The sequence below is a fragment of the Oenanthe melanoleuca genome, chromosome 1 (assembly GCF_029582105.1).
Source record: "Oenanthe melanoleuca isolate GR-GAL-2019-014 chromosome 1, OMel1.0, whole genome shotgun sequence".
Classification (NCBI taxonomy): Eukaryota; Metazoa; Chordata; class Aves; order Passeriformes; family Muscicapidae; genus Oenanthe; species Oenanthe melanoleuca.
Window position 1 is genome coordinate 102,124,440 of NC_079333.1, and position 16,879 is coordinate 102,141,318.

Consider the following 16,879-nt stretch of genomic DNA (forward strand, 5'->3'; position numbering starts at 1 on the left):
TATTTCATTCGTATTCTCACCCTCTTAATGCTGCACTAAAGGAGACCTTACAGAATAAAGAAAGAGTAAAAAGGATAATTAGATGTGCAATTTTATTTCAAAGAGTAAATAAACCATGTGTAAGGATTGGGAAAAGCTTTTTCTATTGAACTTACGTGAGTTTCAAATATTTAAATATAAGTACATTGATGTGCACATTCCAAAATAATTAACAATGTTGTCTATGTTTCAATAATTTAATAATAAACCTCATAATCAACTTTGCAAGACTCATCTAAGAGTAGTGAGGATGATGAGTTTCCTCTTCCTAGGATGGGAGTTGGATTTTAAAGATCCATGATGTTCATCCTTGTCTTTTTTTAATTACTGCATAGTCTTCCATGACATTTATGGTCTTTTACATCTTCTGGACTGGTATATAATATAAATCAGAGGGAAAATATGATTTTACTAGGACAGTAGCTTAAACTTCTCAAAGTAATCCTACAGAAAATTTGCTTGCACTTTCATGCTGATCACGTTGCAAATCCTCTTTAATGCGAGGCTGAGGGACAACCAAACACTCTTTGCTTGATTGAGAAAACTAGTAAACACGTAAGCTCAACCTGTGCAGAACTCACCTGTGCTTCCTGAGGGACCTGTGCTGCATCCACCCTGTCTGCAGTGTAGGCTGTTAACTGTTTGTCAATAGCAGCCAGAGACTCTTGGATCAAGCGCAGGGTTTTGTCAGTCTCCTGTGCAGATTGAATACTCTGTTCAAGACTTTTCTGTCTTCTCACAGCCTAGAAACAACAACATTATCAGTATTCACAGTAATAATGCATATAATACATTTTTTCCCACACCTTTCTCCCCCACCCCCAAAATTCAGGCAAAGAATCAGACACAGGACTCCTGAGTTGCTCTCATCCACCTTTTTGTAGGATAAATTGCGTATCTTTTTGCCACCCATTCAGTTTTCTGGTTAAGAAACAAACAACAGACAGATTGCACAAACAAGTTTTGAAAAGCAAAAATCCCAAAAAACAATGTGTAAACTGAGGATTTCTATTCAGAGGACAAGATGGCAAAGCTGCATAAGCAAACCATCCTGACAGCGCTGTCTTTCTTTCTGAGGCAGAGGTCCTCCTGATCTTATTATATAATTCAAGAGACTTTGTTTACTGAGAATAGGTTTACTGTCATCACAATCCTATCCAAAGCAATCCATCTCAGTAAGTGAGAGGGATAAAGACTCTGTTGAGCTGGATTTTTCTTATATGAAGCATAAATAGCTGTTTGCAAGAGGCAATGCCTACTTTCTTCCTCCTGTGGGAAAAGAAAATTAAAAGTTGAATCTTGCTTCTACTCCACCAGCAATGTCACCATGGCTCTTTTTACAGTCTGTTTTCAAAGAAGGTTGTTTCCCTTCCAAAGGAGCTCAGTTTATGCTTTAACAAGTCAGGTCAATAAATTCTCCATCCAAGTTGTCCTTAGAAAACACATATATTAAGCACTTCACATAAATGAGTCAGCTTTAAGTATTATTTGCAACACTTTAATAAGGCATTTATCAGGTAATAAATAACCTGGTACATTCTTCCATCTGTCATTGTGTCTACCCAGAGATTCATATTTTATTTCGACCCCAGCTACTGCCTAGCAGAGTTTCTGCTTTGTACAAAGCACACAATAATTACCAGCAACTTCAAATACAACACAGTTTTTCTGAGTACAAGTCCAGCCATATTGCTGCTTATAGAATAAGGTGACTAACTTAATTTGGCACAAATCAAAGGTGAAAGCAAGCACTCTTTAAATAATATTGTGAGGTGTCCTGACATTTTTCAAGTCGAATCACACCTTTTCTCTCTGGTAAGCCAACTATACTTTAATTTGATGTCATACCTATTACAACACTCTTGCCTTGAACAAAAATGTCTCTCAGCTATTCAGTGAGAATATTTGATATATCTGCACTTCATGGAGCTCAGATTCTTATAGAGTTTCACCTATAACGAATGAAGAAGATTATTTCTTGTGAGCATTCTTGCTAGCTGTTTGACTTAGTTAAAGGATAGGGATCCAACCAGTATTTTCTATATTTGCTTTTGTAAGCTGCTTTGTGCTATTTCAAAACAACTGATCAGATAATCTTATATTACTGCAAGTTCTAGGAACCTTCCCTAGAAGCAGCTTTGCATATCAAACTCATGCTGTCAGTGTTAATGGGTGCACCTAGACCACCAAGGTATTATTACCCTACTGCAGTACTAAAGCTTGCTACTTAAATGACTTTTATCTTCATCTGATTTGAGATTTTAACATAAGAATCTTCTCAGCCAGTCCAAAGCAGTGAGTTTAAAAACCACAGCTGAATTTAAAAGCCACAACTTCCATTTACCTTGGTTCTACTTACTGATCTGTAAGCCTGGCTAAGGTGCAGACTCTATCAATCCATTTGCGTCACTATGGGATGGATTGAAAGACACATTAGATCAGAAACAGCATAAGTAGCTTTCTATATCTATTGGGTAAGGTCATCCTCCTGGAAGCATGAAGAACCCTGCTTTTACTGATCCCTATGGTTAACTGTTAGGACTAATTCACCAGCAGAATCCATTCCTCCTGAGGGCTGCAGTGTCCTTATGTGCAGAGAAGCTCACCACCTAAAGTAAGACACTGATAAAGCTCCATTTTTATGAGTCATCCAAATAAGTGTCTGCACTTTCTGGAGAATTCAAAATACTGGACACAAATTTGGCCTTACATCTATCTGATAAACTAGTTTTTAGCAACACCTGAAGCTTTGAACCTCTGTTAAATGCTATTCCATGCTGACTACTATTTGGAATTAGGGACTTGCTTAAGAACAGATACATTTGCTGCCAGCCTGAGAAGCAGAGTGCATGCATGCAATGAAGCAGCAGAATGCATGTGAATTCTCCAAGACTTAAAATCTTGTAAGAATAAGTGGTAATTGAAAAATTGTCATCTTTATGCTGATATTGTCAGAAACTATGTATGTCAAAATCCCATTTTAGAATACAACTGAAAAAAAAAGCCCAAACTCATTGATCAAATATTATAGCAGATAAGCTAAAGAAAAAATTACAAAAAATCCTTGCCTGAGTCTGAATAATTTTTACACTTGTATTTCAAGCAAATATAAAGTCAGATAAATATATATTCATGCTTGTGATGTCTTTATGTGCACACAACACAAACACAAAGCCAGAAAACTCCCCTATCATTGTCCTCAGAGGGAATTTGATTACAGCTGAGAACCTGTGTGACATTTTGCCTCTTCCAAGTCATCTGAAAGTACATCTTTTCCCAAAGCTGTAAACAGTTTAAGTGAATGAATGGATGATGTCAGACCAAGACATGATACAGCAGTAGAAGAGAGGAATTATTTTGGCAATGGAAGAAGTGACATACAGCTGAATTATGGGAAATTATACCTTCAGTGGGGTGATTTGCTCAGATATTAGTGGATGCTACTTTATTTTTTTTTTGTCTGTATTGCTTGCTGGAAACTGACCCTGCCTTACATGTTTATATAAAGTCAAGCTCATACCTGGCCTTGTTGAATTCCCCCAACAAATGGAATGAAAACCTGTACAATAATTTTATAAAAGGTACGATCCACTCATGTAAGGTACCATATTTCTCAGGACACAACAGCTGATTCAAAGATCTAATCTTTTTCACTAAGTAGGCCTCTGGTACTGCTGGCATTGCAGAATATTGAATTAATTCAATCAAGGGAAATGTGACAATATAGAGAAACCACCTTCTCTTTCAGTAGAAAAGAGTTATTGGTGGGCACAAGCATTAGAGTGCTTTACAAAAAGAAGTAGTCCTACTACACACTGATATCTGCAGACCTGAGTTTCAAATTTGTCCTTAAAACTCATGTCTGTCTGTGTGAAAATATATGTGGGCCTATTTTTTAAAGACATGTGAAAGTTCAGAGCTGAAATTTTGAGTACTTATGATATACAAATATTCTAATTTATGATGTTCTGGGTGGTACACTTTTTCATTTGTTTCCTGAAATACTATGTGTTTTCTATTAGATTATGAAAAAAACAAACAAACAAAAAAAACCCTTAAAATTGTAGTGTGTAAATGAGTCTGAGAACATAACAAGAAGCTCCAGCTTTGCTATCAGATCATAGTCAATAAAGCTGAAGGCTTTGGTCTCTAAAGAGAAGTGGCTGACAGTTAATTGCTAAATAGAAAATCTCAGGAAAATAAACAACTATTTAATTATTTCTGAGCCAGCAAAATGTTGACAGCTGTCAAGGAAAACTAATTCAAAGAAAAAATTCTGCTGTTAGGCACTATCAGAATAAGAGAGAAATGAAAAAGAAAAAATTATGGAATAAATTTTTTATTTAAGTCTCTACAGGGATTTTATAGATTTTTAGTGGCTTTATGATAAACATAATACTTTTTATGATATGATATCCTGCATAAACATGTTTACAATTTACCAAAAGTCAAAGGAAAATACAGGAAATAGCAACATTGCATATTATGCACGTAAAATGCAGTATTAAGGGAAAGGACCATAGTTAATTCTTTGAGGCTGAATGTTATAATGTTATATTTATAGATATTGTCCCTTTTTGCTTAAATAATACATTTCATCTATTTAGTGCCATCAGTCACACATGCAGTTACTAAGATGTTGGTTAGAGTTTTAAGGTATTTGACACCAAGTAATGTTGTTGAGGCTGTAGTCAGTAGCTGGGCTGTGGGATAATAATAGAACAAACCCAAAAATTATAGCACATTTACTGCAGAGTACATTTATTTAAAATGGCAAATTAAATTAATCAATTAGCTTATAAGTTGCAGCTCATGGAAAAGGTTCGTTTAAAAAGGCAAAAGTTGTACCTGGTTGGTTTTTTGGGTTTTTTTTTTGCTCAGTTATACTCTTGTGGTATTGAGAAATGTTGTCACAGGCAAAGTTAAAAAGCTAGGAAACTTTAAAATTCCTTCCTAACTTGTTTAAATTTAAAATTTTGCCTTACTCTTGCTTGTGACTGAGATACATCACAACATTTCTGTACCCCTCGCATCAAATTCCGAACATGCTAATCTCCATTTAATCTCAGAGTGGATTAATGTTTGTGCTTAGACTTTAATTAGAAACACATTTTTTTAAAATTGAAAACATTATCTTTGAACCCATGAATTTTTAATATCCTTCAACCTAGAACTAACTCTTCTGCAAGTTCTAGGAATATTACCCAGTGTGTTTATTGGGCAGATGGCTTAAAATATTTGACCTCCCAGTCATTAAGTGATATTCAGCTTTGATCAACTGAATTCCAAAACTGCAAACTATACCAAAGAAGACTTTTCTATCTCTTTAGGTTATCACTGCAGGCAGATAATGCCTCAGAACTTGTAAAAGCAGCCCTCTTAGCCACCTTTAAAGCAATTATATGGACATGAGGCATGAAATATTTCTCCTCTGGAGAGGAGAGCAAAACAGAAAAATTGTGTCAAATGATGAATGTGTGCTCCTTGAAAAAAACCAAGGGTAGTCCTCAGGGGAGTCCTAAAATGAATTAAGAGACAGGACCCAATAATAACAATTGAGTCTAGTGTGAAGCCCGTATGAACAAGAATATTTTGTACAGTTTTCTGCAAGCATAGTCTCAAAAATATCTGATTGACATTTCTGAAGTTTGGTGGACAGAATGTAAATCCCTTCCAGCATTGATAGTTGCTTGCAATATTAGCTTCAAATTCTTCAGGGTTTCTTAAATTCCACATATAGAGTTGTAAGTGAATCAGTCCTTGAAAAGTAAGGATAGGGTATACCTTGCTTATCAGTCAGCCCCAAATGTTCAAAAGCAAACTAAACATGCTCAGTCTTTGTTAACTAAAGAAGATAAGGCACACAAACATAAAGCCATTATCTGCCTTTAAAAATGAATCTCTATCTCAGCAGCAAAGCTGCATTGTCTTGCAGCATCATTCACACAGAAGGGTTGGTTTGGTTGCTCTATTAGTGGTGAATAAATATTTCACATATCAGCCTCTGCCCACATGAGCTTATTGTCTTGGTAATTACCCCCACAATTATTCAAATAAAAACAAATAACTTCACCACTTTAGGATTGCCAATTAGCCTGTCTGAAGAAGTGACCTTGAACACGAGCTGATTTGTGTTATGTGCCTGCAATATATTTATATACAAGGAGAACACTGCTTGAATTTCAAGAGACTTCACAAACAGCGCAGAAAATTCAGTATCAAGAATCGATGAAAAAAGGTATGTTTTTCCACTTCAAAGTTATATCTTACCATTATAATTTAACTATTTAATATCTGATAAAGCTCCAAATAAGCTTTTACAAAAGCCCTCCACTCCAATTTTTTTTTCCTATCTTTGAATGAAATTTTAGAGCAGTCAATAAATTTCTAATATATTTTGCCTATATACTCATCCTAATTATTTTTTAAAATTTCACACATCTTCATTTTGTGCTTTTGGCACTAAATCTCTGCACCTTTTATGAATTTTGATTTAGTATCCATTAGTGATGACAGAATAGTATTCAACTACGACTCAAAAATTTGAAAGTGTTGTTCTCACTCCCTGGAAGCCTTCTGTATATTCCTAATATTCCTAGTTTTCCAATCAGTAAAAAAAAAAAAAAAAACAAATATCAAGAAGAGAGCCTATCTGCTTTCAAAAAGAAGTAAGATTACTAAAATAAAAAAAAAAAAAAAAAAAAAAAAGCTACAAAAGAGAAGGTGTACAGAAACTTATATTTAATTTTCTGTTATGACAGTGTCTGGCTGCACAAAAATATGTGAATGCCTGCACCAGAACCACCACCAGACTCTCCCTCCCCATTCTTCAAGTTTATTCTTAGAACTGCTGAGGACCCTTCTATAATTTTTATTGTAGTGTTTGTACTTCCACTGTGTTAAAAAAAAGGGTATATTTCTAGCACCAATAAAGAAGCAAAACAGTCATGGTAGATTGTAATCCTTCTAATTCAGCTGCTTTCCAGAAATCTGCACTTGTGCATCATTTATATCATTGCAAATGAGTAATTTTTGACAGTATTTGTAGCTTCTCTTCGAGCATGTTCTGGTTACAGCCATAAAGGGGCTGTCTACATCCTTTACTAGGTCTTTCCCTAATAATTCTTCCACCAAGTACTGAGTTAATATCGTCCTCATATTTATAGCATATTGCTAGATTTGGTTCTCCTTGTGTTACACATTTCTATATTGAAGTATCTTTTAAAACCTTTTATTGATACAAACACACTCATTTCTTGTTTAATAAAAATGTACCTATAAGATTACCCATATATAATTTTGAAAATAATTTGCTTCTCACTAAGAGTTTTGTCAGAGAAAAGATCTTATATATGCAAATTAAAGATAGAAACCACTAGATGGTCTTTCCAATTTTGAAATTTTGGAGTTACCTATTTTACTGGGTTTTGCTGGGACTGAGTTAATTTTCTTCACAGCAGCCTGTATGGTTCAGTGGTTTGTACTGGTGGCCAAAAGAGTGTTGACATTGTTTGACATTGCTGAACAGGGTTTCCACAGCACCCAGGTCTTCTATTTCTCACTGTGCCCCTTCCAGTGAGCAGGCTGGGCTTTGAAAGGACACAGCCAGGACAGCTGACCTGAGCACCACACAGGGTCACGCTCAACAACAAAAAGAGCTGGGGAAAGACTGTTTCCAAAATTGTCATTGCATAGGGACTAGTTGAACATTAGTCTCCTGGAGACTGCATCACTTGTTTTTACCCCTTTTTTCTTTCACTTTTAAAATCATCCTTACCTCAATCCATGAGTTTTCTTGCTTTTGCCTTTTCTATAATCTCCACCAAAGTACCAGGAGATGTGGAGTCTTGTGGGGCTTTGCTGCCCAATGGAGTTAACCCACCACACCCAAGAAACCACCTCTAATGTAAAATTTTGTTTGTGATCTGCTTACGAGCTGTACCAACAAAATAACTCTTATTTTTTGAGTTGGACTATCCCCTACTCAGTGGAAGGATCATTAAATATACCTCCTGTTGAAGTTCTTCCCACCGAGTATTGAACTTTTCAAGTTTCTCATTGATCAATTCATCCAAGATTCCACCATCAGTCAAAGTCTGAGCCAGTTCTCGAATCTGGTTGCGATTATCCTCTGGATGTCTCATTAAACGTTCCAAAGACTGAAAAAGGTAAAATAAAACAGGTTATTTTCCTTTTGTAAATAAAGTTCTACAGAGCGATCCCAATTTGTCTTAAAAATATAAGAATGGCATTCCACATTTCGTATACAATAAAAGCAGAGAAAAAAATATTATTTACTTAATTTCCATGCTTTGGCAACTACTGTTCTGTACTTTGTATTATGAAGCACAAAGATTTTTCATAAAGCAATAAATTTACTGCTTAATTTTAAAGATGTGGACTATGCCCAATTAGTTCAGTGAGAGTACTTGTGCCTTAATATAAAAAACTTGCTTGAATATCTAAATGGATGGAATTCAACAGCAAAAATGGATTATTGAGACAATATTTTGTATTTTGATGCACTACAAGCATTAATTTAATTTCTATTAAGTTTATAGATTGCATTAATAAAAAGTAAAGAATAATAAACAAAGTTGCACTGGTATGATGAAAACTTGCCTTCTCTGAAGTCTTCAACATTTTTTGACTGAAGTGACAATTTTTTTAAGAACGTTTATCATTACCAAAACAGTACATGACAGCCAGCACAGCACATTTAATTATTATTTAATCTATGATTGTTTGAATGATTGTTCTAATGTTTGTTTTAATGTTTGTTTGAATGATTGTTTGAATTCCAACCTCATTTATTGCATCAAGTAAGAACTTAGGACTTCAGAAATATTTTACACTTTGTTCACGTGTAATGTTAGTTCACAGTTTGTTTATAACGACATAAAATTTACAATTTACCAACACATATGATTTAGGTATTATTTAAGTCAGCACTTACATCTAAAGACTCAGAAATCTCTTCTGCACCTCCCTGGACATTTTCAGTTGCTTTGAGTTTCAGTTCAATCTCATTCAACCACTTATTTTCTGCATCCAAGTATGACAATAATTCACGCCAACATGCCCATACCTCCTGATGAAGAAAAGATTTATTTAGATTGAAAATCTCACAGAAAATTTTCACTCATTAAACTACTGAAAACATTCAGACCTCTGCCCCAAATCAACATGGTTGATACCTGAGGCTTATGGCACCACATAGTTGATTTTATTTCCCAATACCCATATCATCCAAATTAATAAAAAACACAAGAAAATAATAATTTTGATTAAACAGAGCAAAACCACAGAAAACAACATGAAAAAGTGAGCTCTTCTGCAAAACACAACTTGAATCTTCATTTTCATGTATTATCCACTTTATATGTTTTCTGAAAAGTTTTCTTATATAAATATAAAAGTGAGCAGAATTTTTAAAGACCCATGATTTAAATTTGTGTCTTTACTATAAAAATTCACTTAGGTTCCCTATATATTCTATATATTAATTGCTTAAATCACAGGCTTATAAAATGTCAGCTTTTAAGAATTCAGACTAAAACCTCTACAGAAATTAATTCTAAACCACATTTAGTGCAATTTATAGATCTTTTAAGTGCTAGAGTACTAAACATAATGTTGTGAAATATTCTTCTTCTCCTGAAATTAAATTATTGTCTAATATTTTATTTATACAGTGCCTGAAGTTACTTAAATAAGCAGATAAAAATGGCACTTTATACACAAACAAAGCATTTAAATGCTCCATAAATAATCTTTCTTTTGTTCCTTTTTTACGTTAGTAGAAGTTAAAGTAATGTTGTTGAAATCCATTGCACTCTTGACAGATCAAGCTTCCCAGACTGCAGTCTCACCTAACTTTGCTCACACCAAATGAGGGTTGTAGAGGGTTATAACATGCAAAGACATCATCAATGATCTAAATATAGATTACCAATTTAAACACACCTTATTTTCCACAGTTAGTTTTAGAGAAGATTAGCTTTACTCTGGTATATTATTGTCCTACATGAGGTTAGCTTTTGCAAATTATTCACAAGCAAAATTTATCTCTTGCAAAATTCCCAACAAAAAACCACACCCAATTCACTCTGGCTACTGCATAACATAAAAACAGTTCTGTGGCAAGAATCTGCAATGGAGTTGGCCAAAATGGTAGGGTCAGCTCAAAACGCATGAAAAATATTCAGGTTGCTAGCAGAACAAATGCTGTTCCCATGCTGAGATACCACCACCTGACCAGCTTCAGGGGCATTCAATCAAAATCCTTAGCCATGGAAGAGTGAAGCCGAGAAGAGTTGATGAAGAACATCACAGGCTTGCTACAAAGCCAGATTTCTTGATCTTAGGAGGGATAAGAACCTTGATCAGCCATTGCTGTCTCTGACATATGAGCCATGTCTCAGTCTTCTCTTGCAACATGACTCTCCAGCAGACATGACTCTCAGAATAACTTTGTGTGTGGCTCATAACATGGGGTATTTGGGATATGGCCCATAGAGCTTGGGCTACCCACAATCCTATATGATAATACAGCTGTCCTCTCCCCCTTACTTCTTGCAGTTAGAAGGGCCATAAATACAAGACTGACAAGATATCAAACCTCCAAAGTCTGCCACTTTCCATTCAGCCTGCTGCAGAGTTGCTGGTAGCTGGTAATTAGAACATTGAGCTCCTTTTTCAAAGCATCATGAGCTGCTGGTGGAGCCTTTGCTATAAAGTTATTCACAGAATCTGTAATAAGCTTCACTTTCACCTCTTTCTGCAGGGCTTCCTCCTTTGCTCTCTGGAAAGGCAAAAAAAAGGGGAAGTTCTAATCCTGGTTTAAGAAGGAAAGTTATTTCTAGCAGCTATCAGAATTCTCTACGGACGAAAAAACGCAAACAGCACAACAACAAAACAAAATACAACAGGATACATTTAATTCCCAGACTTCCTGACATAATCTTGAATGCATCCAAAAAACTTTTATTTAATTTTGTTGCCAATACACAATACTCAATACAATTTAACATCTCACGTCTATCTAGTGTTCTGGAACTCACACTAATGGAACATCACACTAATGGAACATTTTAGCACTTTTTTCACCCTAGAAATGCTAATGCTCCAAATATCGTAAATATAACAATTTATGGACAACAAATGACAAAAATTAAAAAAAACCAAACAAACAAACCAAAAAAAAAAAAAAAAAAAAAAAGGAAAATCTGCTGTGTTAAAAATTCTTATACCCAGATTTAAAGGTAAAATCACAAGAAAGACAGAAAAAACAAAAACTCTCTCTCTTGTTGTGTGGTCTCATGAAAAACATTTTCATGAGACAAAATGCTGTTTCTTCTGAGTGCTTTCTGGTGTCTATGACTAGAGTCATATCAGAACTGGAAACACAGTGATGTTATAAAAAGTGTCATCAGTGCCTACAGGAATTTACAATGAGAACTCCCTGCCCAAAAAACATCAAATCAAAACCATATTCCTGAGAACTTTTTTCCTCTCTGGGTCTGAGGAAGTTCATGAACCAGAGTAACAGGGAGCAGGCTGCCATTGCTTGAGGAAGTCTACAAGGTTACTCTTGACTTTCCTCTTCTCTAGCTGGAGGAAGAAATGGGCTGCAGAGAGAACATGGAATTCTGGTCCAGATTTTCTGTGTTGTGACCTCATGACAATGATCTGGTTCTTTCCTAGGCCAAGATGTTACAAGATGTCACAACATGGCTGTATTTCTTCTGGGTACAGAATATCTACTAGGAATCCATAATGGTGATTGAATATAAAACTATGCATTTTACCTGCTTTAATATGCAGTGCAATGTATAAAACTGAGTTTTGCTATTTAGTTACTAAAAAAGAATTGTGTCTTTAGAGCAGATATTAACTTTTGATATTTGTCTCATTTACAATTGAGTTGTTCCATAAATGTAATTATATTATTGTGACTGGCAGCAAATTATTTGTCAGTAAATAAATAGATCATCAGTTGCATGGTCTGAAACTCTCAAACACTGGAAAAAATGTGGAAAATGAACAGTTTGAAAGCAAAGTGTTAGATAGATTGTCAAAGCTATATATATATAATAACATAATGATATAACAGGTTATAATCTGGCTTCCTGAATAGCACAAGCCAAACAATTCACTTTAGAAATTAGAATTAAGCCCACATCCAGTGGCTCAGCAAGAGCGTATTTAAGATGTACCAGAAATTAGTCATTTTGTCCAAAGGCCATGTTCATTCCACAGGAAGAAAACATTATCAATTGAGATCTAAATATTCTGTTTCTATATTCCTATGCTAAAGACATAATCATACTTAGCACACACCAAGATGCATCCTAACATCCTATTTCTTTTTCTGATCATTCTAATGCAAAGTGAAGACATAAAACTGGTTTCACTCTGTTGGTTTCACTCTGGTTTCTGCTGTTAACACCCAAGTTTTAGGAATTATTCCTTAAATAAAAGATTGTTGAAGCTACATCCAAATCAATATCCAATAAAGCAATTTGGAAAAAAAACCATGCAGTGTTGAGGAATACCAAATATCTTCTAGCATATTCAAAATAGAAATTACTTCACCTATTATGTTTAACTTTAGGCAAGTAGATCTGAAAAGGCACTTTCCTAAGAGAAAGAGTAGATTCCCTTTACAATGAGAGCTGCAAAAAGAAGTTTGAGCACAGCTCAAGGAATTAGTTTGTCTTTTACCTTCAGTTCCTCAACAGCTTTCTGTAACTCATCAGGTGTTTTATACTCAAAATCTCTTTCCAGATATTCCTCCTCAGCTTGTGTTATCCACTCGTGCATCTCTGACAAATCCTTTCTGAGACTCACAGTCTTATCCAAACCACCTTTTAATGCAGCCTTCTTAGCATAGGCCTTTAAGAAAGAAAAGATTACATAGCACTTGAAGCAAAGCTACTGTACAAACTTGACAATCTTTTAGCCTGAAAAGAATCAAATTAAATCCTATATTAATAACATTGCTGTAATTAGGCAGATGTTTAGAAGTAATTAGATAGATATTAATAACAGACAATCAAGAAAGTACTACATCCTTTTTTAGCAAATCATGGCTGTGCAGAATGAGTTTGTAATGATTCTAGAACGAACATCTACACCATATGCTGATGTCATCAGAAAACAAATCTGGAAAAGAACATTTCCCAGGGATTATGTTCTGTAAGATGTAAAAAGAATAACCACAGGAGACTCTGAAAGTGCATTCAGGGGTGAAACCAAATGCTCTTTAGCTATAAAGCCAGACGACCTTCTCACTAGTTCGAACGCAACTTACTAGAGAATAAAGCAATATGTATATCTTTCTTCTGTTGATTAAGTCATTAAGGAATGTCTTAGAAAGGTGAATATCCTAAAAATAGTTTAAAAAAACAAACAAACTCCTACTGGAAAAACTATTTATTGTAAAGGGAAAAATACGACTGATAATAATTTTGCCAATCACTAAGTGGGGGTAATATAATTCTGTTATATAGGTCATGTATAGATCTAAAACTAGATAATATTTTAGATCACCTCATCCCAAACCATTCTCTTATTCTATGAATTGTGAATCAAAACTGTCCTTGATTGTTCCATTTAACATCTTTCAAGGGCATTCAGAAGTTTGCATCAAAAATAATAAGTTGAAGTGGTGCCACTTCTCAGAGTTGGGCTTGCAGAGTTTATTGCTCCAATATTCTGCTGTGTGGTGCTGCTTCAGTACACATTATTTTTAGTAATATCAGGAGAAATTTTCTTAGTATTTGGCCTTAATTTCTGATATTTATTGGTTTTTTACTCATCCTTGAGGACTGGCTGTTAAACATAAATGCTGTTCTACATAAATGTTGTTTTACAGAACAAAACAGAGCAGCAACCAGTGAGTATGAAAGCAGAACTGTATGTGGCTCTGCAAAATTGTCTCTTCCTCAGTCCCAGCAACAGAAGAGAAGGTAAACTCCTATCACCTGAAAAGAGTATCTGAATTGTCCATGACAATTGCCAATTGTCAGCTCTCACAGTCATATTAATTGCAAGTATATCAACCCAAGCTGACTTTTCCAAATCTTTTCAAGAAACCTCCACAAACCAAACTGATTTTTTTATTTACTACTCATGTATTTTAATAGCTATTACTGAAGAATTTGTGTTAGAAATGCCCACTCAGAGGGAGTAATTTGTGCCTTGTATTGAAGGAAATTATTACAGAGAGATTTTCAGGGATGTCAGAAGAAAACTTTGACAGACTTCTATACTTGTAAGGCAATACCTGAAATTTCTGTGAGAGAAGTGCAAAGCTATACAGTTTATTAATATCACAAATAAAAGGAATTAAATACTCCATGGTAGTGAAAGGGGGAAGACTACAAAACTGGATCAATAAAATGCCTTACAGATTTCAAAGACCAACCTTTTTCTATAATATGTTTATCAAAAATTATAGAAATACTATTTTTCACATGTAAAGTTAACAATAAAATTTTAGAAAATATTATACCTCATTAAAAGGTAACACTTTTATGAAAAAATACATTAAAAGGCAGACAAGAAAAAGAGCAAGTAGGAAAAATTTAATGGTAATACAACATGCAAAAACTTTTATTTGAACTGTCACAAAGAATAAGAATCCAAATGTCATCAGTGAAATAATAGCAATTTTTAGCTTTCTTACACTGTAATATTATTTATTAATAATACCTTTAAATAAAATGAAAGAACTATCCTTTCCTGTTATGTCCCATTCTCTGAAATCCATGTATCTACTGGAGACTCATTTATACACATGCATATATGCATGTACTCTTAATTCTGAGTTATTTAATTATGAATCCTTCATTGCTTTAATGTCTTTTTTCATCCAGGGTGATGACATGCAATTTCAACAATGTCTAATACAACAGAAAACTAAGTAAAGAACTGTATTGTTTTGGCAAATGCCTAACAACATCTTCAGAAATCTAGTTTTGCAGAAGCCATAAATTATATTGCTTTTAGATCTAATATATTAATATATAGCTCTGTTTAAAAATTAGTAAGATAATTTTTAAATAAACATACTTCACATATACTGCTACAGGCTAAATTACACTCTGTAGAATATTAATTGAATTAATATGTCTAAATTCAGTTTCATATCTACTGCATATGTATAGAAGGATAAATTCTACCAATGAGAACCCTGATGACTAATTAAAAAAAAATCAGTCACAGCAAGAGGCTTGGTACCTGTTGGCAAATGTGGTCCCACTGAGCATTGAGATCTTTTAGCTCTGACTCTATTCTGGAAGCAAATTCTGGCTCTGCTTCACTCTTCATTTTCTTCCCAATCTCATTAACACTGTTCAAACTGGGCTGGATTGTCTGGATATCATTTACTAAAGCCTAAGGGAAGAATAGAAGATTAGGCAAGAAGCATTCACACAAAGTTTCAGATATGGTATTCCCATGAAAATGTTTCTACGTGAGATTCTGACTTGTCTGGGGTCCAGATCTCCAGTCAAATGAGCACAATCAACAGACTAATCTATGAAAAGAAATTGAAAAGGAATGAGCAGCTGCAATGTGGCAAGCTATTGTGTACTAAATAAAATTATGTAATCTTTAAATGTTATATATGCACTATAAATATATACATATATAATGCTAAAATACATATATTATTTCTTTTAAAATGCTTCCCTGCTGTTGATTGAAAACTTGAGAAATACCTTGATCTCTTTTTTCACATTTCTGAAACAACATTCCATTATAATGGTGAAAAATAATGATGATTCTTATTTAAATAAGGTGTAAGAGAAAGCTTCAGAGAACTTGCAGTTCCATAAGATCACTGTGGATGCTTCATAATATTTACACATCCTGCCAGAACATTTACAGAACTCGTAAATTCCACTGAGCATATAGACAGGGGCCATCGTGGATTACAAGATTCACTGCACTTACACACTCTGTTGGGACAGGAAGAAGAATTTGCAAACTCTGTGATGGAAGTACCAATACTTCATGATGCTTTAAAACTCTGCTGGGACAACATCTTGGAGCTTGTAAGTTTAGTAAAAAAAGAATATATAACTCACAACACCTGCAAGTTCTTTTCATACAGTAAGAAAAGTTTGTAAGTCACATGAGTAACAGATAAAGAAAAAAGATCTTTTGGCACAGATCATACAGATTAAAAGTAAATAAATATGGAGTGCTCATAAAATCAACAAAGTAAATAAACAGTTGACTTTAGAGGCTAGTTACATATTATTTCCTGTAATGATAGTGTGATCCTGCTATAAATACATTTTTTAAAAAAGCGTCACTGTGTGCCTCCTTCTAGTATTAAAGTTTCCTTGTTTTAACTGAATTTTCCTTCAAACCCAGGACAGGCAAAAGGTTCAAACTTACTGCAGAAGGCAATCCCCTTTCTACATGAATTTATTTTTAGGAATTGCAATCATTTGTGTAAATGCTGTATAAGTTCAGCTCATAGAGAAGAACTGAATAACTGCCAAGCAGGCAGGAAATACTCACAGTGCATTGCTCAAGTTGCTTTTCCAGTGCTTCTGAGTCTCCAAGGGCAGGCCACTCTTCCTTCAGAAAAACATCCACTTCAGCCATCCACTTCTTCAGTGTTCTAGTGTCATTCTGTGTATTAAAAAGACATTTCATTGCATCACACAAAACCTGACTGGCAATAGTGTAATTCATCCTGACACTACAACTAAAACTCATTGCAATGTAATTTCAACATTATTGAATTGTCTGAAAATACAAACACAGCAAACAAGTAAAACCAATTTTACCTGAGTCTGTCATCAACACTTTAACCTGC

The 16,879-nt window shown here is 34.5% G+C and overlaps 1 protein-coding gene across 3 annotated transcripts in view; it reads right to left on the reverse strand.

Annotated features, from left to right (window-relative positions):
- The window catches only part of DMD (dystrophin), a 1,135,346-nt gene that overhangs the window by 625,722 nt on the left and 492,745 nt on the right, over nt 1–16,879 (reverse strand). For all 3 annotated transcript variants that reach the window (XM_056512754.1, XM_056512922.1, XM_056512842.1), the window contains 7 exons: nt 16,579–16,692; nt 15,286–15,441; nt 12,766–12,936; nt 10,661–10,843; nt 8,996–9,130; nt 8,049–8,198; nt 621–782 (listed from right to left, as the gene is read on the reverse strand). In XM_056512754.1, the coding sequence (XP_056368729.1) occupies nt 621–782; nt 8,049–8,198; nt 8,996–9,130; nt 10,661–10,843; nt 12,766–12,936; nt 15,286–15,441; nt 16,579–16,692 (1,071 nt within the window). The remainder of the gene's footprint in view (nt 1–620; nt 783–8,048; nt 8,199–8,995; nt 9,131–10,660; nt 10,844–12,765; nt 12,937–15,285; nt 15,442–16,578; nt 16,693–16,879) is intronic.